This window comes from Abrus precatorius, unplaced genomic scaffold (assembly GCF_003935025.1).
Source record: "Abrus precatorius isolate BTA unplaced genomic scaffold, Abrus_2018 Scaffold6, whole genome shotgun sequence".
NCBI classification, from domain to species: Eukaryota; Viridiplantae; Streptophyta; class Magnoliopsida; order Fabales; family Fabaceae; genus Abrus; species Abrus precatorius.
Genome location: NW_020874406.1, coordinates 24,208,646 through 24,230,102, shown reverse-complemented (window position 1 = coordinate 24,230,102; position 21,457 = coordinate 24,208,646). Strand labels below are relative to the sequence as shown.

General features: G+C 32.3%; 3 protein-coding genes across 17 annotated transcripts; 2 read left to right on the top strand and 1 right to left on the bottom strand.

The window, feature by feature from the left end:
• Positions 1–1,734: 1,734 nt before the first annotated feature.
• On the top strand, positions 1,735–4,911 carry LOC113870004 (uncharacterized protein At4g38062-like). The gene has a single exon (XM_027506590.1). It carries the CDS (start codon positions 2,293–2,295, stop codon positions 4,003–4,005), a length of 1,713 nt encoding a protein of 570 aa, XP_027362391.1. The 5' UTR covers positions 1,735–2,292; the 3' UTR covers positions 4,006–4,911.
• Positions 4,912–5,152: 241 nt separating this feature from the next.
• LOC113869954 (mechanosensitive ion channel protein 2, chloroplastic-like) lies at positions 5,153–12,273 on the top strand. 14 transcript variants are annotated; one of them, XM_027506516.1, is made up of 15 exons: positions 5,177–5,281; positions 5,443–5,495; positions 5,672–5,904; positions 6,002–6,061; positions 6,705–6,868; positions 6,963–7,086; positions 7,177–7,274; positions 7,377–7,490; positions 7,827–7,887; positions 8,445–8,594; positions 8,696–8,806; positions 8,980–9,147; positions 9,246–9,359; positions 9,944–10,000; positions 11,040–12,273. In XM_027506516.1, exons 3-15 carry the CDS (start codon positions 5,830–5,832, stop codon positions 11,919–11,921), a joined length of 2,178 nt encoding a protein of 725 aa, XP_027362317.1. In that variant the 5' UTR covers positions 5,177–5,281; positions 5,443–5,495; positions 5,672–5,829; the 3' UTR covers positions 11,922–12,273. The 14 variants fall into 14 exon arrangements, with proteins under 14 accessions (XP_027362313.1, XP_027362322.1, XP_027362323.1 ...); XM_027506514.1 differs by having other exon boundaries at positions 5,443–5,512; XM_027506519.1 differs by having other exon boundaries at positions 5,180–5,281; positions 5,789–5,904; positions 11,040–12,255.
• Positions 12,274–13,680: 1,407 nt separating this feature from the next.
• On the bottom strand, positions 13,681–19,534 carry LOC113868455 (O-fucosyltransferase 39). Of its 2 annotated transcripts, none has more exons than XM_027504044.1 (10): positions 18,962–19,534; positions 17,761–17,823; positions 17,575–17,656; positions 17,384–17,454; positions 17,199–17,287; positions 16,903–17,106; positions 15,563–15,833; positions 15,068–15,295; positions 14,770–14,967; positions 13,681–14,395 (listed from the first exon to the last, which is right to left on the bottom strand). In XM_027504044.1, the coding sequence occupies exons 1-10, from the start codon at positions 19,079–19,081 to the stop codon at positions 14,186–14,188; spliced, it is 1,536 nt and encodes a 511-aa protein (XP_027359845.1). In that variant the 5' UTR covers positions 19,082–19,534; the 3' UTR covers positions 13,681–14,185. The 2 variants fall into 2 exon arrangements, with proteins under 2 accessions (XP_027359845.1, XP_027359844.1); XM_027504043.1 differs by having other exon boundaries at positions 13,889–14,395; positions 17,384–17,457; positions 18,962–19,268.
• Between the last annotated feature and the right edge of the window lie 1,923 nt (positions 19,535–21,457).

Here is a 21,457-nt window from a genome sequence, read left to right as displayed (position 1 = left end):
TGTAGTTAATCAGGTCAAATTGTATAAGGTTGCATTTAAACGAACTTATATTTTATAAGTTTTCTGAAGTTTGTGGTTAAACAGGTGAGTCAGTTCACAAGTTGATCCATATATTTTTAGATTTTTTATTTATTAATGTTTTTTACTTATATTTCATTATTCTTATTTTAAAATAATTTGAGTATATATAAGAATTATTTTTATTTTAAAATATTAAAAAATAATATTTTAATTTTGTGATAGGTTAAATGGGTTGATCAACGAATTTGTGAGTTATACAAACTAACATGCATTTAAATGGGACACATATTTTTAGACTAAAATCTACTAAATTACAAACTTCTTCATACCAACCCGCAGAACTAAAGCTCATATACTCAATTTTAGTTAGATCAGAGATCTGAGAGTTGAAAGAAAAGAGGAAGGCTTTTTTCCTACATAAGCATATCCTAATTTTATTTAAGCTTCTAACTCCCTGTATGAAAAAGAATATGAATAAAATAGAGGTAAAAATTTATGATGGAGTTTAAAAAACATCTCTAGCATTTTCACATTCCCTTTCTTCACATCTCCTTTTACATCGCTACTTTTTAAATTTCTTTCTTCTTTTCCAATCAAAATTTTGTGTGTATGTAGTATACATGTGAAGCAATCTCTTTCCCTTAAAAATTAGGCAGCATCACAAAAACACACTATTCGGTGAGGATTTACCATTATTTCAGGGTTTCAAAAATCGAGTGTCCTCATGATTGAATCCTGCAAGAAATTATTCACAATTTTGTTGATTTCTATCCAACTATGAGAGTAGTGTCAGACTTTAGCAAAGTAGTAAATTCGCATGCTGGACCACTAGGGATTGACAATTTCAGCTAGGATCAGGCTTTATCAGAGGGGTTATGCTATTATAAACTCAAGTTCACAACAAATTATACTATATACGCATAATAATATATCAATATCTATAAACATACGCAAATTTTTTATTTTAAACCTACGTTTTCAACAATGAATATGTTCTCACGAATCAACCTATGAATTTTCTAACCAGCGAGACATTTTATTTATGTAAGAACGGGATCAAAAGAGTTAAAAGAAAAAAAAAACATTTTATGCGACTGCGAACTGGAATAATAAGAATAGGTAAGTGTATCCTCGTATAATAAATATATCGGTATAAACCTAGTTAATTTTGTCTTTCATAACTTACTCTTTAACCCGATATGATATGAAAGCATTGAAATTTTTAATTTTTACACACCCGGATGAAACTTATATATACTCTCGGTTCATCGAATTTTAAAATAAGGGAATCACTCAATGACATGTAATAGAATAATTAAATCGTAATTTTTTATGAAAGATATTCAATCACACGTTTTTTGGGTCAAAAATCTCTTCTTTTTTCTGTATTAGTAAATCTATACAAACTATCAGCAAATTAGTTGGTGATGCAAAGACTTTGGCCCCAAAAAAAGATAGATGACAGTTTGGGTTGGGCCTTGGAAAAAACTTTCTCAAACATAATTAATGGTTAATTCACCATCATTTGTGATTAGGAAAACAGTTAGAGTGTATTCTATTATTGGTTATGAAACGTAATATGGAGTCACCACCTCCCCATTTCTCTCTTTCTCCGATTTTCCGTTCACCATTTTTACCCAACACTTTGCTCCTCAAACTCAGGTCAGTTTCTGGGTTTCACTAGCTTCCTTTTTTTTTTTTTTTTACCCTCTAACTTTTCTGGTTAACATGTTGACACATTTTAGGCCATGCTATTGTATTGTAATGTAACCATTGTTTAATGCTGAATATATGGTTCAATGTTATGTAAAATGAAATATAATCAAATGATGAAAATGAAACTTATTTTTTCCAATTATGAGGGTACCATGTCATCTATGCGAACAAATAAATTAGACATGGGAATTTGGAAACAAATAGAAAATGACGGTAGCACTATGTTAAGGGTGAATCAATCAAGGTTGTAGAGGGAATTATTAGATTTGATATTTTATTAGCTTCTAATGATGGATTGTATGTAGCCTTGATGATACCATAATTCTTTCTGATGTTCCTTTTCCTATGCTTAAGGCGTACGATAAGAAAACCAAACAATGTGTTTGTAACGTCTCTGTCTCTTTTTTATATGTAAACTGCATTGTTTTTCCGTTTTTGTCTCTACTTTTCTTTTTCCTTTGTTTTTCTCTGTGTTCATGTAGCTTTTCTTGTCTTTTTTTTATTCACTGCATGGAAACAGGTTTTTTGAATGTCATACGTGTAAAATACTAAACAATGGACGTTTATGAAGAACTGGAAGTAGCTAAAGCTGAAATTGAGAAATTGAAGGTAGAACTAAGAGACAAGACAAATTCACTTCAGAACTTGAAGAAATCCTATGATGCACAGGCCAATCACATACAGAAAGCAATTTTCAAAGTTGAGAAACTGAATCAAGAACTGCTTCAAAAGGCAGAAGAAATAAATGAAGCAAAGCAGATATATGAGTGTCTCAATGTGAATTTAAACTATAAAGAGTCCAACATCAAATGTCTCAGTGCCGCAAATGACAAACATGGATCAGATTGTGATGAGAAAGCAGCATGTTTGATGAGGCAGGTTGAGTTCTATGGACTAACCAAGGAACTGCAGCATTTGCCACAAAATGAACTTGACATGCACAAGGAAATGCTGGAAGAATCAACCAGGTGTCAATCTCTCCTCAAAGAGGAGGTTTTGCAGATGGAAATTAGTTTCAAAGAAGAACTTAAGAAAGTTTATGATGCTTTAGAGAGGGCAAATATTGAATTGGATGAGACCATATGTGAAAGAAGTGAAATGGAGTTCGAATTGCAAATATGGAAATCATTTGTTAAACATTTGAAAAATGATCTTGAAGAAAATCATGTCATGCGTAAAGAACTGGAAAAATCACTGCTTTCACAAGTAGAGTTTAGTGAAAGCCTCAAGCTTGAGATAGATAGCTTGGTTTATAGGTTGGAAGAGAAAGAGAACAAAATAGATTATCTGAAGCAACATGTTTTCCTATTTGAACAAGAACCTAAAGTAAAGGAAACAAAAGCTTTTGTTCCAGCAAGTGAGGAAACAGCTGTGTCCTATGAACCTGTTGAAGGGAGATATCTCCAAATCATAGAGGAGAAGGATAGGATTTTAGAGGAGTTACAAAAAGTGATTCTTAGGTTAGAACAAGAATCATTTAGAAGAGAACTTGAAAGTGATGTAATTGCAAAAGGCCACAACATGGAAATAACCAATGAGCTTGAGAAAGAGAATCCTATGCATTTTACAAAGGGAGAAAGTATGAAAACAGATGATCTCATGCAGCAGGTGAATTCACTGGAACAAAAGTACACTAGCTTGTTGATCTCTGTTTCTTCACAGCTTGCTGAGAAACAGGCTGAAATCAATCAGGTCCAAGAAGCTTGTGATATGATCACAGCAGCTGAGGTTCTAGCTGCGCTTGAAATTGAAGAGAAAAAATTGATGATAGAGGAACTAGAGGATGATATCCATGAAATGGAAAAGAAACTAAAATTGCAGGAGGAAAACTGGAGTCAAACAAAAGAGTTAGCATTGGATATTGAAGCAGAAATGGATGCAAAACTGTTAAAAATAAAGGAGTTGACTGATCAAATGGAGAACAAGCTCAGAGGCTCAGATGCTTTTCTTCAAAAAATCAAGCTAGAGAATAGAAGTTCGCTTGAAAATGCCACAAGATTGTCATCAGAAAGGGAAAATTGTCATAAAATGTGTGAGTGCACTACTGCAGACACTCAACTAATGGATACATTGAGAAGCTTAGTGCAATCTTTTGAGAATGATTGTCTAGGAATGAATTTTAAAAAGGATGATGACTTGCTTGTAAAAGAGAATATGATAATGCATTCTCCCACAGGGATAAAGAAACCTGAAACCTTTTCTTATATAAGGTCACCATTAAAGGAGCCCAACAATTATTTGCAATTGGGAAAATATTTTCTAGCTTGATAGAGGAATGGAATATGCATCTCTTAGATTTTAGCAAAAATGTCATGCAGCTTTTAGTATGAACATTACTAGGTTGTATATGAAACTCGTTAAACCTTGTGGATTATTTTTTTGTTGGGTTTCAATGCTATTCTTCAACAAATTACACCTACAACATTTTATAGAAACCATGTTTTCCACCCTCATGAGACATATACAAGGTATATTATACACCAGCCTTTGATCTATACTCACAAAACCTTTTCTCTTTCATAGAATTTTACAGTTTGTAAAACGTTTTCGTACTTTTTAATTTTAATCACAAGAAAATATTTAACTTTTTCTTAACTTCATTCCAAAACATACAAAACTCATTTGTTTAACTAAAAAAAATTCCTTTATTCTTAATAAATAGTCAATATCACATCAAGTCAGTATACTTGGATGTATACAAACTGGTCTTATGAATTAATTATTGATCCTTGATTTCATTCATTACATGTTTGGCTGGGTTAGTGTTTTATTTTTATTTTTTTAAGTATACTATTATTTTACAGATTAATCTTTGAAGAAATAAGTACTTTAAGAAAAGTAATTAACAAATTAATAAATAAAAAATTTACAATATTGCATTAAAAACCACGTATTGAAAATCATGATTAAGTTATATTAGAAATCATAATAGAACATACGGATATTACTTTTCTCTAAAATTTTGTATTCTTCAACCAGTATTTTAAGATAAATTATTAACATTTTTTTAAGCTCTTTTTTTAAAAAGAACTAGTATAATAACCATTAATTTTTTTAAAAATAAGATAAACTAAATATGTAATAAATATTATTCTTTTTTGGGGGGGTAAGAGGAAAAGCCACGGATAGGACCAAAGATACTGCAAGATCTAACCGTCTCAGCAGGCGATATTATTATCTTCAAAATGTATTAATCAATTAGAATTATTATCTCTAAAATGTATTAATCTATTCCAAAAGAAAAATAAGAATAAGGGAGACCGTTGGTGCAGAGGCAGTGTAGAATTGTGCAAGTGTGAGAGGACACGTGGAAAACAAAACCATGGCTGACATTACAACATATATTAGAATTTCTGGCGCACAAATGCAAGCATATGGTCGGGCCCACAAGAAAATCAAATTTCAATTTAAATAATAATAATAATAAAGGGTGTGTTGTTGTGTTGTGTTCCTGTGCGTTGCGCCCGGTAGAAGCAGGGAGACAAAAAACCATTCTTACCGTGGAAGATTTGAGACAGACCCAACTGCTTCTTCTCCGTTAGAGGTAACCAACCCTTTCTTCAATTCTTCCAAATTTCAATTATTTTATTATCATATCTCAATTTCCCCAATTCAACTTATGTAATAAGTAGAAGTACAAAATCCAAGCTCTATTAATTTTTAAGGTGTAAAGGGTTTTGATACGAAGTTGTATGGTGGTGCTAGGGAATCAATTTTTTAGGTGGCCTAAAACTTGTACGCTTAAAGCTCCTTCATATGTAAGATCATTAGAGATGTGGGTTTCTGTTCTAAGTGTTATGAATTATGATGCCTTACTTCAAGAGCTGCTTTCACTCATTCAGGAGCTTTACTATTTCTTTTTGTGGAATTAAGGCTCAGAAATATGTACTCGTTTGATATACTTAACCTTTGTTGTTCACACGATTAAAATCAGTTGAACTGCAGGAAGCTGAGCGGAAAGATTATTAAAGTCTATCAGCACCACTTAATCTCTATAGAGCGTATTGAATTGTGTCAAAAATCTGAAATACTATATTTATACGTTCTTCAGCAGCTAGTGAGACCTTCTTGGATACCTGTTTTGAGACAATAATGGCTCTTCCTAGTTCCCTGCAGTTGTCCCATGGATTGGGACTGTGCAGGAACCTGGGCTGTAATAACCATTCGGTACAGAAATTTCTTTTAGTTCTGTATTCTTTGTCCAAGGTTCATTGTTTTTGCCTCTGTTCTCACTTTCACTTTCATATCACTATATGGTTTACAGAGGGTGACGGGATGTGGCAACTTACATTTATTGAGTGCAGGTCCTTTATATCCCATTTCGGTGCGTTCTTAAAACATACTGATATTGTATTGTTGCATGCTATTAACTGAACCTGTAATTTTGTGCCAAAGTTTTCATCGCATTGTTGTGAAACTATAGCATGACATATTGTGGTTCCTGTTAAATTACGGACTTCTGATGCAATATCATGTTTTTTATCATTTGTTTGTCTAAGGAAATATTTTATTAGTTTTGATCTATTATGCACATAATACCAAAGGGTTTTGTGTGTCGCTTAAAATCTTAGGTTTTCTTTTTACTTCAATAAATGACTTTGGCCTAGTTTGGATTAGCTTCTAGCTTATGAGAGAGCTTTCAATTATAAATCCCTACTATTAAGACTTTTATAACATAAGAATACGGAGCTTTATTAAGTTTTTAGGCGCTTATGAATTAGTGAGATGAGGGAGCTACTAAAAGAGTTGAGGTGCATCTACGCATAAGTTAATTTTAACTTGTATGAGAAGTTTGATTCATTTGATCCAAATTGACCCTTATTCATTAGCGTTTTATCAGTTTCTGCTATATTGAATGTTTACTTTATAATATTAATGATAATCTGATAATGTCTTTTCAAAATTAAGAAATTGCACAGCCATTTTCTTTTCATTAGAATATACTGTAAGAAAATCTTCTATTGCAGTTCATGAAACAGGACTGCAGGGGTTTTCAACACCTTCGTCATATAAACAGAACAACACATACATTATCTTGCAAATCCTGCTCTTTTAAGTGTCATTGTTTTTTAGTGTCTGGCCAACCAAGTGAGCTTCCTGCTGTTAAGGTGGCTGCTACAGTGTTGGCAAGGTAAATTTTGTGATTTACAGCCAATAAGTGTACAACTTGAAGAAATCTACATTTCTTTTTGTTATACATTTATCATTTATGTCCTTTTCTGCAGGTCTTGTAATGTGTTACAAAATAGTCCTGTCTTAGTAAAGTTGATTCCTGCAGTTGGCACCATCATTTTTGCAGTGTGGGGTGTAGGTCCATTATTGTTTCAGACAAGGAAATTATTTTTTCAGGTCATATTGCAGTTATTCTATTTGTCATCCTTGTACGAATTGATTCAATGCTTTTGATACCTATGTCTGATATTCCACACTGTTTTGCAGAAGAGTGATAATAGTTGGAAGAAAAGCTCCACTCATTATATAGTAACTTCCTACATTCGGCCATTACTGTTATGGACTGGAGCAATACTTATTTGCAGGTTTCTCTGTTATGATAATAATTATTTTATCAGAGGATGCGTACATTAGATCTTTCTCTGATGCACCAATTCTCCACATACTAAAGTTTTAGCTAATTGCAGAGCATTGGAGCCAGTAATTTTACCTTCAGAATCTGGTCAGGTTGTTAAAGAACGGCTTTTGAATTTTGTAAGATCATTGTCAACTGTATTGGCCTTTGCCTATTGTTTGTCAAGGTGTGCCTATTTCCTTACCTTCATTTGATCTCTTGAAACTGTAAATGTTTGGGTGACTTAATGATGCCCCATAGTGCTTGAGCTTTTTGGGCTTTTCTCTTCCTCATTTAGAGAAGAATTTGTCTGATTTTCTATTGTTTTGAAAAAATTTTATGCCTTACATATTTATTGTCTCACTGCTTTTTATTTGATATATCATGGGACCATTTAACTCTAATATTTTCAGGATTGTCATTGTTGTAACCAGCTTTTGTACTTCAGTCTGATTTTTTGTTCAAATTTTCAGTGCTGACTAAGTTTTCTTCCATAAACTAATTGTGCAATACTCTTGTGCAGTGTAATTCAACAAGCGCAGAAATTCTTAGCAGAGGGCACTGATGCAAGTGAGGCGAGAAATGTCTGTATCTTTTCTTTTTGTATTGACAACTAAAATTAACATTATAGTCATATGAAGTTTGAATCTGATAAATACACTATCAATTCCATCTAGACTATTACCCATTGGCTTTCATAATTTTAATTGCAATTATGACTCTATTGAAGATTGATTTCTCAGTCAGCCACCCAGTGACATAAGTTGGGCAATATAGCTGTCCAGCCATATAATAAATAGTGTGAAAATTTTCCGCTTTTGGACTTACCATTTCTCCCTATCAATTTGTTTTACACATAGTGAAGCTTAGCAATCCTCTAAATTATTTTTTATCTACAGAAAAACATGTAGAAGTGAGAGCGCCTGAACATATGATAGCTATATCTTCTCCATGTATGTAGGCTAATAGAAATCATTATGACTGCATGTATTTAGATGATATATTTTTTAAGGCAGACCAGTTGCTTAGCCACTGCCATGCATTGAAGATAATAACAGTAAAAACCTGGATTTTGGTGTATTGCCTGTTTATTAGTTATGGTTCAATTTCAATGACATAATAAATTGTCTGTTTTCGTCAGATGGGATTCCAATTTGCAGGCAAAACTGTTTATTCTGCGGTATGGATTGCTGCCTTTTCATTGTTCATGGAATTGCTGGGCTTCTCCACCCAGAGATGGGTTACTGCAGGAGGTCTTGGGACAGTTTTGTTGACCCTTGCCGGTCGTGAGGTGTGGGATTTACTATTACTTCCAATCATCCCAATTCCCTTTTATTTTAATGGTAACAATGATGTTGTGGCACTCATTGACGTTAAATGTTATCTATTTAGATATTTACAAACTTCCTTTCGAGCGTGATGATTCATGCAACTCGGCCTTTTGTGGTTAATGAATGGATTCAAACAAAGATTGAAGGATATGAGGTTTCTGGTACTGTCGAGGTGTGTTCAATTGCACCTTTTAACTTTTGGACGTGGGAGTTCTATATTTTATTTTAAATATGTGCCATTCTTTATATGTAATAATTTAAAAGAAGGAAATTGCAAAATATGGTGTAATGCTTTTGAGATCCCTCAGTCATTCTTTTGGGCATTGATGTTTTTGCGCTATGCAGCATGTTGGCTGGTGGTCACCGACAATTATTAGAGGTGAAGATCGTGAAGCTGTTCACATTCCAAACCACAAATTCACAGTGAATGTCGTGCGGAACCTTAGTCAAAAAACACATTGGCGAATCAAAACCCACCTAGCGATTAGTCATTTGGATGTAAATAAGATTAATGTGAGAAATTGTTTTGTTGTTTACAGTTAATTCACCAATATCAAGCATTTTATGACAATTTTTCCCATGACATAACAAATGGTTTAATGCTTCCGCAGAACATTGTTGCTGACATGCGGAAAGTATTAGCCAAAAATCCTCAAGTTGAGCAGCAGAGGTTGCACAGGAGAGTGTTTTTGGACAACATAAATCCTGAAAATCAGGCTCTTTTGGTTAGTATGAAGTAGTTAATCTTGCAAATCAATGATGTTGTGCTATTGATGGGGATCTTAAATAACATTTTTGTTAATTTAGTTTCTTTATGAAACCAAGACTTTCTTCCTCCTGTTATGCTTTATATAATTTTAATGATTTAATCTAGTTTGAGGTTTCATAATATTATGTTTAAATACTTAGGATATTTTTGTTAATACTGTATTCACTGCCCCAGATACAGTAAATTGAACATTTTCATCTCTAAACCTTAAAATAGCTTAATGAATGCTTAAACCAAATGAGTTGATAGTCTATACAGTTTAGTGTCTAAAACCTTATCAATGTAAAGGACTCACACCACTCATTTGAACAGTACATTCTATCCTTATGGTGGAGGAAAGTGAATAAACTTAGACCTGCTACTATTACATGTGCATATAGCATGATCAATTACATTTTCATATACATTTGACAGTTTGGAACTTTCATCAATCAGGATATAACTGAACTATGACCCATGTTTTATATTTATATACAGAATTAAATGGTAGCATTATATATTGATATACAAAATTACATTTCTTTTCTATGATTTGCACAGATTCTGGTGTCTTGTTTCGTTAAGACCTCACATTTTGAAGAGTATCTGTGCGTTAAGGTAAGAACACTTTATTTATTTATCTAGAATATGACGCTTCATGTGATACTTTCCTCAAAGTCATAACTCATAATTTGCATGTAATATAAAAAGTGGCCTTCCAAGATACAAAAGTGGAATTCTTAGATTATCTTTCCAGTAACTGATGAAAGGGGAGAGGGAAGCCAAATGTTATAATTATATTGTTATGAAGCCAGAAACAGAATTTGTGATTTTGGAGAGAGCTGAAAAATCGAAGGAAAAAAATGGAAGAACACATCTATGATGATAAGCTGAATGACAAACTGAGAAAAGGAGAGAATACTCCTTCCGAGGGTTTCCCTTTTACAACTAAGCTAATGCTTGGTTCTCCTATGCCAACATCTTAGAATGGATTTTTCTTCTATTCCTCTACTGCTATTTAAGCTTCCACATCTTTCATTCGTGTCATGGGTCCTATCATATTTTAACTTGCTATTCATGATCAAAAACACCCGAAAACTTGTTGCAAACATATTTTTGCACGGACAGATGTTCTACTTCTACAGTATGTTAGAGATAGACAGATGTTGGGCTGTGAAAGATAATATTACTTTTAGTATCTGGCAGTTCCACATAATTGTCCAATATGTATTCAACTGGATATTTGATGTGTTTGATGACATCCTGCACTATTGAGTTAGAATTGTTTTGATGGTTCAGGACCTGTAGACTCTAACCTTGGCATTTTCTCTCTAGAACTTTGGGAGTTTTAGAATACAAATCACTTGGCTGCTAAAAATAGCCTTGATTATCAATCTTGTATCAGATGCTTGAAATTTTTGTAGATAATTAATAATTTTTAAAATGTGGGTTAAACAATTTTGATGACATTAACTGAATGATCTTAATTTTGGTTAGCAGTTTATATTTTTGTTGATACTCCATCTGCTTTAATTTTCAACTGCTGTGTGAGATAAACATCTCATAAACTAGTTCTTGGTCCATAGGATTTCTTTGTACTTAGTGATATTATTCAAGTATTTTACTAATTTTCCATCCATTGGATTTTGAAAAATAGGAAGCTATACTATTGGATCTTCTTAGAGTTATTGGCCACCACCGAGCTCGGCTTGCAACACCTGTCCGTACCCTGCAGAAAATATACAGTGATGCTGACTTGGAGAACATACCATTTGCAGATTCCACATTTAGTCGTGGCACTGGAGCAGTATCTAACCGTCCGTTGTTAGTGATTGAATCACCTTACAAAATCAATACAGATGATAAGATGAAAGCTCGATCAGCACGAGCAGCTGTTGATCAAGATAACAAGACAACCATGCGAACCAAACTTGACACCAAGGTTGCATCAATAGGAGAAGCAGACACCAGGGTCAGAGGAGGAACCCAAGACGACTCTGAGGCGGATACCAAAGTTGTGACTTCTAACTCTGACGCAAATCAAAACTCTGGGACGGTTGTGACACCCAGACCTGATCCTGATTTGGTTGAAAACAAGCCACTGAAATCAGATTCAAACAATGCAAATGGGGAGGTGCCAGAAATTTCCTCTAATTCCAAAGCAACTGATTTAGTAGCATCGGATAATTCAGCTCAGAAGGACATTCATGTTAAACAATCCAAGGGTAAGACCATTAAAAACATCGAGCCAAGCATTGACTCTGAAAATGTAGTTTCCACATCATCAACTAGCATTGCCGACAAAGCTGGTGGAGTTCCTATGAATATGCCAACAAAACAGCAAGGGGAAAGGAAACCTGCTGCATCCAGGCCTGTTCTTGAGGACAACATAGTACTAGGTGTTGCATTGGAGGGATCAAAGAGGACCCTTCCCATTGATGAAGAAATTGACAATGTGACACCTCGAGAGGCAAAGGAAATGACTGCATGCCAGGGTGGAAATGGATCTCCAAAGGCACCAGATGGGAATGACAAGTAATATTGTAGCTCCAAGTGAAATATTTAGTCAACAGTGAGTTAAGGCTCTGAGTTCCCAGTCCAGTACCCTACTGACTTTGATCTAGTTTCCCACCCGTAGAAACTGTAAATATAATCACTTATTGTGTCATACACCCCTTCTTACAAAAGTCTCGAGCTGTTATAACTTTTCATTAATTCTGCTGTTACAGCAGTACGTAGAAAAGGGGAATTTGCTCTATGATTTGATTGTATTTGTCAAATCATTGTAGAATTTTATACTAGGAGAACTAATCTTTATCTCACTTATTATATGAATCATACGATTAATTAAAAATTAAATTCTTTAAAATATTATTAGACGTTAAGTCTTTTAATAATTTTTTTTGTAAAATTCTTTTAAATTTCTTTCTATTCATTTTTATCGAATTAAAAGTTATTTGTTCTTTTATGATGTTTTTAATAACGTGTTCAAACCATCTTAATTTTGTTATTTTTTTATAATAGGTATTATTCTAATATTATTTTCATACATAATTTTTATTCTATTTCATTCATTCATTTTAGTATTCTTATTTTTGTAATGTTTCTTTAAAATTTAATGTTCACTGTTATATAGAATAGTTAGTTACACAGTATTATCATAATTTTATTTTTATTTTTATTGCTTAATAGGTATTTTACAATTATAAATATTTTTTTATGTTTTTTTATTTTAATTATTTAACTTGTATTCTATAAGTAATATATCTTTTTTTTTTATCATTATGTAGTATTGATTCCAAATACTTAAACCTGGAGAAGTGTAATGTTACATTATCTCTAATTTTAACTTTCAGTGCATAATTATTTTTTGTTAAAATTACAATATATGCTTTATTTTAATTCTATTCAAGCAAAATTCTTTAAATTTAAAAGGATGAGTCTAAAATTTAAGTTTAAAGTAAATATTTTTTTTATTTCTCAATAAGACTATGTTATATATATATATATATATATATATATATATAAAAGTTATTTTTATAAGTATTTTTAAGATTAAGTTAAACAAATAAAAACTCAAAACAAAACCTTAATATAAATATATCCTTATAGAAAAAGTCTTAATTCACTTCTAAAAGTTCTTACACTTATAATTACTCTATGATATACAATTTTATATATCTTGACTATGTGTTACACTAACTTTATTTTCTTTTTAAAACCTTCTACAATATTTTTCATAATACATAGTTATGTCTTTTTAAAATTAATAAAATTTATATATAAATCTTTTTCTTTAAAATGATATTTTTTTATCATATATAATTTATGTTTTAGAACTTTTTAACATAAAATTAAATTAATTTTTTTTATAATCAAATTTTCATAATGTGATTTATTCTCTAATAAAATCGTTGTAGAAATCAAAACTCTTCATCTAATTATTTAATATAATTATATTTATTGAAACTCAAATTTAAAACTACATATTATTTAAAACTTTATATTAAATTATAATAATTAATTCACGTATTCAATCGTTTATTAACATAATAAATAGTTATAATTTAAAAATAATATTGAATCAAAATTCTCTTTATGCTCTATTAAGACATACTTAAATATTAAACTACGTCTTTGAAATTTTAACGTGTACTTTACACGTAAATAAAATAATAATTGATGAATATTACTCCTACATCGTTTTTAACCAATTGGATGAATGCCGTAAACAATCAATGAACAGAAAAATAGTTAAGACGACGACAATACATAGTTATCAGAGTGGGGCAAAAATGCTTCCAAATGAACACTAAAGATAAGTCTTCATATCAAATATTCCATCCATTTTGAAACACATCCAAACTCTAGACCCGACAATAGCTAGCCGCATGTGACATCCGCAAGACACGTAGTGAACTAACAAATAACATAGTTGTTTGTTTGATTGCCATTACAAAAGTGATGAATGATATAATTAATCCAAGTTCAAGTAACATCACTTCTGTGAAAACTACATTACCCCCTAATTTATAATAATTGAATGGAAAACAGCAAAATGGCTCCTGTTATTGAATTATAAATAATATTGCTCTTGCTAAGAATGCCATCATATGATAAATACATCACCCACACAATACAACTATCAAGCACTCTTATCAAGAACATCATATCATAACAAACCCCATATGAATAGAGTGGAAATGCTTTTTATTTTCACCAGATACAAATGTCAAATAATAAGACACCGAACTATAAAAATACAGTGGCTACTCATCCGTGAATAATATTTTTAGTATACTACTAAGCTTGGCACATGCAATCAGGAGCTGGATATGTATATATGGACTGTTTGGGCTTTCTCAGCCTGAATTGACCTTGTCTATTTTGGTGACCTTCAACCACTGCATGCTGAAACTCTGACCACTCAATGGTTTTATTCAGGAATAGCTGACCCATCAATGCCATATTTGGCCTTATAGTCTTTAAGTTCAAGTAAGTGCGGTGACCAACCTATCGTAATCAAAACATCAATTATCAGCTATAATTCAAAAAATAAAAATAGTGATTATATTTATTTAAATTTTGAAAACAAAAAGCTTTCTTAAAGCAATCAGAATACCCCAAGAAACATTTATTCAATCACAATTCAAAGACATTTATTTGAACGAACAGTTTCAAGTAAATTTTTCTTTTTTAAGTAAAATTCCAAATGATAAATTCATTAATATCCTTTGTTGACATGGGCCTAAAGCACCGCATAATGAATTCTAAATTTATTTTGGGGTCAACATGAAATAAATGGAAAGGATAAGTTCAAGCCCATTATCATTATTATTCTAGAATAACCAATTAGAGCCATCTAAAAAGCATCTGGCACAACTCACCAATGCATTGTGCATGTTTCCTGGGGAAGCAGAGATGAAGATATCACTATGCAAGCCAACATAGTAGTCAAGTGCTGCTAATAGAGAAGCTTTTCCTTTTATCTGAGATCGCTCGTCAGATGAAGCAATGCTCTTTTTGTCTTCCATCAAAGGAAATAATTGCCTCAAAGTTGAAATCCTTGCTTCTCCACCATAGACCTGGAAAATACATAATCATTTTCTTAATTTTAGAGAACATAAGCACTAATTTAAATGAATGATTCTATACTGTGTCAAACTAAGCAACATGATTAATCACCTTGTGAGATGCAAGATATAACCGAGTGCTGTTGTCAAATCCCAGAGCTGCTAGCAACAATCCAACCTCTTCAGGAGTCATTGGGCAACGGCCCTGACTCCTCAACTCTTCATCAGTAAATTGGGAATTTAGAACCCTCCCCTGCCAAATCACTTGTCTATACTTTGCAAGGGCCAATTTTTCAGCTTTTCCTCCACCAAAATCACAGGCTGAATGGGCTGCCATATCCTGCCAGAAAACATTTTATGCACCATGATTAATAAATTTACATACAAATTCCACAAATAAAAGGATACATGAAGATGTGAAATAATTGAACACCATGGTGTAACTTCCATTCAAATGTTCTATCCTATATCGTGAACTACGAATAATTCTGATTTATGAATGTGCCAATTTACATATTGTGACTTGTATATAAGGTGTGTCTCAAAAGTACTTAACTATGGTTGCTACACAAAATAAAAACAAGAAAAATACAGAAACAAGCATTACCTTGTCAAATCGGAGGTGTAGAACAACAAATTTCCCTGCATTTTTACTAACACCTGCACCAGTGACCTCTTGAAGGTAGTTGGAACCTGTTTCCCCAGCTGAGCCTTGAGGATAGCGAAGGCGGCTGATAAGGGCATCTCCAAGTGTTCTGATATGAGGAACAAAGATTAAAGCTTGAAAGTTGACTTTGCAGCGCAGGTGTTGAATATACGTAGGCAAGTTGTCAAAAGTCAGTCGGTGAGAAAATGGAGAGATTGCAGCAATACCATAACTGCACCAAAGAAAACATAATTGGTTATTACAAGTTCATAATTCAGAGAATATACTATGATGACATCAGTACAATATACACCTTAAATTCAATCATATCTTCACAAATAAACCAAGACTACAATAGTACAATACTCCACAACCAAGACTGTTTTACATTCTGAAAATGTACCCAAGACAGAACACGAATCATTCACATATCATCACATCTTTGGATCATATATGAAGAGCAGCTTTGGAGAATGCTTGGATTCACTACCCCCAAAAAGATTTCCATGACATGCTAGAATCCTCAGAAAGGAAAAGATTCAGATGTAAAACTGAATGATTTTCTTATATGGTTTGCTACAACTCATCTGTTTGACATTATTTCTCCCAAATTATACAAAATTTCAAGAGAATAAAAATCAACAACAAACAAGTAAGTAGCACATTTTACTAGTTAACAAAAAAAAAAAAAAAAAAAAAAAACTAAGAAGCTATTATTTGGGTGTGGAGGGGGCAACAGTAAATGCTTTACGTTCAAACCAGCTTATAATCAACGTTTACATAGAGAACTTGAAAAAAAAAGATTTTTCCCTAAAAATTAATCCAAAGCCAAACATACTCTTAGTTCATAAATCTAATTAGGGCAGTAATTTGTTACTTTTGAAAAATAACAAGAGGTATTTTATACTGTAGTTTTAATATCAAGCAGAGAAAAGTATTGCAACATAGCTAGAGCAGTTATACATTTATTCAAACTTAGAAAATTACAACTGCCCACCTCAACCTTGTTTTATTTTTGAAAAATAATTTGAGCACCATACAAAAATGATGGTTGTTACCACGCTGCATACTACATTCAAAAATCAAATGATTATAAACATCATTTTAGAAGTGATAATCTTCCAAACCGTGTTCAGCAGAGGTTCTCTGTTTGATTATGTTACATAATCAATGCTGAAGTAGTTGCAATTGTGAACTAAAATGGTCCAGCTTCATCATTGAATCAACTATCATAACAATTGGGCCTGAACTTTCATATCATACATAAGCATTTTAAGCAACAGATTCAGGTAAATACCAACCTCTGTAGGACAGGCAAAACATTTTCCAGGTACCAGTTGGCTGATGCATGCACAGGTGCAGCCTTGATACGTGTTTCTCGAATAGCCATGGCATAGAACTCCCTTGTGCTCCAGGAGTACTCTTCAGGCAGCTCTTTAACTATAGAAATATCATCCTTCAATACATCAATGAAATGATCCACATCAAATATATCTGTGAAGGAGCTGCAGAGAAAAATATGCAAACACAACATTCATTACATACAATCCATCGGACAAAAAAAGTAACAAAATGCAATGATCCTTTCTGCAATTACCTTGAATCTCTCCACACAGGATTTAATTCAAGATATGGAATCACTAGAGTTGCATTCAGTATCTTTGCAACGGCAACTGCATCACATATCTGCACAAAATAATGAAACACTAAATACAAATTATACGTCTTTCATGCAAAAACATGAGAAAACTTATAATCTAATTCACACGTTTAAATACCTACCCCCATCCTCTGTTGGTTCAAACCTCCATCAAGAAATACCTGGATGTATCCCTCGGACTTCTCTGGTAATGCTGCTTTAATTCAAGTGCCAGTCACAGAAAGATTAAATGAATCGGTAGATATACCAAAATGTCAAGTGTTGCTAAAGATACATACAACAACATAAAATCAATTATACTAATTCCCCCTACTTGGCTTATTTCTGGATTCAACGTTCCGTTTCCATGCTTGGCTTTCGAGAGGTGACCATAGCTCAGAGAGCTGTGATGTTGGCTACACAAGGAGAAAATAATAAAACAATATAAAATGAGCAACCACTGCTAACACATGCCAGTAAAAGTCATTCGAAATGCATTCACTGGTCAATGAATTCTTACAGTTTCACGTTGCACGGCACTCCTGAGAAGTCGTGAGTGCCTAGGTTTAATAGGATTATATTCCTGCATATAGTAAGTTGCTAAGTTTAAGGCACTAGACACCAATAAATTATTAAATAATGACACATTCAGGTAACAAAGAAAAACTAGGAACTGCACAGCATGAATATAATTATGTTCTGGAGTCTGGTTCATCCCTGATATGATGATCATTCTAGTGGCATAATAAATTACAGATCGTACGAATTAAGGGACTCTTACAAGGCAAGCAAACTAGTAAACATAAACAGTAGAATAATTAAATGTTATATCACTCAGAAAGCCCATAAACCAACCGAGCATTATGGAATTCAGTCAAATAATAATTTGCTTTATTTAAGGTTTTGTTGGCATCATTCCTTAGGGCTGATAAGTATCTTAAAATAGTAACTGTTTATTAGAAAAAAATTATTTATCACACTTTTATATTTTTGATGATTTTTCATGTAATACAATAATTTTTTCCTAATAAAAAGTTAACATTTTTAGATGCTTAACATTTCCCTTTTTTCAATTTGGATTTGCTGAAATTTCTAACGAGAAACGACAAAGAATCTTCGAAAAAATGAAAAACGCGTGTACTGAAACCTGTGATCTACAATTAATAGCCTCTAAATTAGTTAGACGAGTTCAACCAACCAAACCAAGCCAATTGAATCCATTAACTAGTACATTAAACCTTCACATGTGTTCCTTCAAGCAGCCAATACGTTCATCAAAACGAAGAACATCAAAACGCCAGCAACTTCGACTTTTATTTTTCTTCTTAAACACTAAATTCAAACCTGAACACAAGATTTTTTTTCCCCCACTCCCACAAATAAATAATAAATAAAGAGTGATCAAACTCCAATTTCTAAAATAAACTTCAGTATGCAACTCAAATATCACCGACAATCAGCAAATAACTACAAAACAAAAAAGAACAACACAATACACAAGATGAGGACTCAGTTCCATGAACAGTGATTAAATACACATACGGATGAAAAAGTTGAAGAATAAAAAAATAAGCGTTATTGACAAAGAAAAAGTTGCCAGGAAAAAACACTCCTGTTCCACCAAAATTAGAAATAGGAAAAACTTTCCATGACCAACAGATGAAGCTAGGAAGGGCATGCCACAAAAAAATGAAGAAAAATAAATAAATAACTTAACTTACCGGATACACAGAAGAAGACATGGCATGAGTTAAAGTAGTGAAGAAAACTATTGTGAAAAGCAACAGAGAGAAAGTAACAAGTGTTACTCCTCTAGAAGGGTACCCAAGCTCCATAATCATGGGTAGAGGAGCTGGACCTCGGATCTGGAAAGTGACCCCTTTTGCCCCCTCAGAAGTGTGAACTAATGCAGATGAAGAAGAAGAAGGGGAAGGAAAAGAGAGAAGTGAACAAACCCCATCACCATAATGATCCTTTTATATATATATGAACGTATATGTTGTTTGGAGGATTGTGAAGTGAATATAGGGAGAGAGGGAGAGAGAGAGAGAGAGAGAGAGAGAGAGTAAAGGGAGTTCACATGGACACCTGGCCTTGGTGACCGAATTGAATAATGATGAGAGGTGGCGTCTTTTTCAAGGGGACCCCAATAGATAAAGGTAACAAAGTTAGGATTTTTACGTTAACAAAGGTGAGAATCACGAAGAAAGAAGAGAAGGGTCACAGGTGTTCAATGCTCATACTCACGGAGGTAGATGAGACCGTTGTTGCCATTTGCAATGCAATTTTGCAATTGCCTTTTTCATTAGCCACCCTTTTTATTTTTTGTTTTTTGTTTTATTTTTCTTCTGTGACCACCGACAACCTCAAAGGTAAACTTGGGTCCTCTCTTTCTACCCTCACCAACCAAGAGAATCTACCTTTACTCCCAGCAATCACCCAATTTCGAGAGTCCCTCACTGCGTGACTCACTGTTGCTCCTGTTTCTCCTTTTTTTGTCAACAAAATTAATTCACCCATTTGCTTCTTTTTTCAAGTTTTCTTATAACTTTCTTTTGTAGTATCTCTTCACGATAAAGCACAAACATATGCCTTTCAAGCGTATAAATTAATTATTAAAGCAATTTTACTTCTTTTGATTTTTTTTCAATATAAATTTAATTAATCTGATAAAAAAGATCTCACCTCTGCTAAATTATATTATATATTTAAAGTAATATTTATCTTCTTAAATTAAGAATTTTTTTATATTTATATTTTACTAACCTTTAATGCAGAGACAAATTAAGTTTTTTTTTATAAATGAAAGAGATGTTGAAGGTAAAATTATAACGACATTTTTAACATGTACTGAGGAAATATAATAATAAATAATATTTAACATTACTAATATATTTGATTCTATGATATGTTGTAATTTTTAATTAAAAATATAAAATATTTTCTTATATAATCTCTAATTTTATTTATCTGTTTAAAGACAATAAATTATAAGTATAAAAAATTAAAATAAATTAATGTAGTGTTGAAATTAATTGTTAAAATAATAATTTTTTAACTGTTTGACTATTCAAATAATATAAATCTTATAGATAGACATATTTAATAGTAATAAAAGAATAATGATTATAAATTTTTTATAAGCAAATAAATAAAAATATTCTTTAAACAAATATATAAAAATAATAATATACCATTTATTAATGTTAACAAAATATGTTTTTAATTTAGCCATCACTCCCTCCAGTTTTTCAGTGGTCGTGGACACGAGAAAGGTGTGTGGATGTGGACAAGAAAAACATAGACCGAACCTTTCTACACGGATGGTTTCAGAGTCAACAATACACTAACAATAAAATAAATATATAATTATTGTGTTGTTTAGAAAATAATACATACGTATTTCTCTATGTCTATACGTTATCGAGCAAGCAAAGAATTTTCGAAATTCCAAAATATGTACAAATCTCAAATTCAAAAAAGATATTTACAACCGAAAACATTTAAATCCTAAATATATTGTTGGATAATTAATATAAAAAATACAAAAAAAAAAAACATTGCATGTTTTGTTTTCACCGAGTTAAATCAATCATTTGCCTCATCTCTTAAAATGGTCCAAGCTGAGTTTCAACAATGAGAAAGGAAATAAATAAAATCAGGGAATATTTCAGTATTTTGTGCATTAGACAACAAAACGAGGTCAAGATCTTTCCCCATGCAGAAATAATATAATAATATTGGTATTAATATACTTAAAATGAAGGTACATGGTACATAGCTAACGAAGTTCCATGAATACCCATGTCTACAATTGTCAACATTATGGAATTGATAATTATGTTATTAAATTGGCACATTTATGGCTTCATAGTTTCTAGCTGTGGTAAAATCTGCCGTCACCAGTTGACAGTTGTCTTGTGAATTGTCGTTTTTGTTTTAACATTATCACGTGCGTTTAAAGCCATTTACCTTTTAGCCACACCTCTACCATAACATTCATAGTTTTTCTTTTCAAAAATTAAATAAAATGACTACTTTTAACCACAGGCTAATTCATGAATTAATTTATGTTTGTGTTTTGTACTTAATTGCTTTTTAATACTCTGTAACATAAATTCCTTATATATTAAGAAATATCCAGTTTGGGTATCACATTATTGGATTTGGATTAATTTGGTTTTTTATTAGGATGCCATGCCAATCTAATTTCTCAA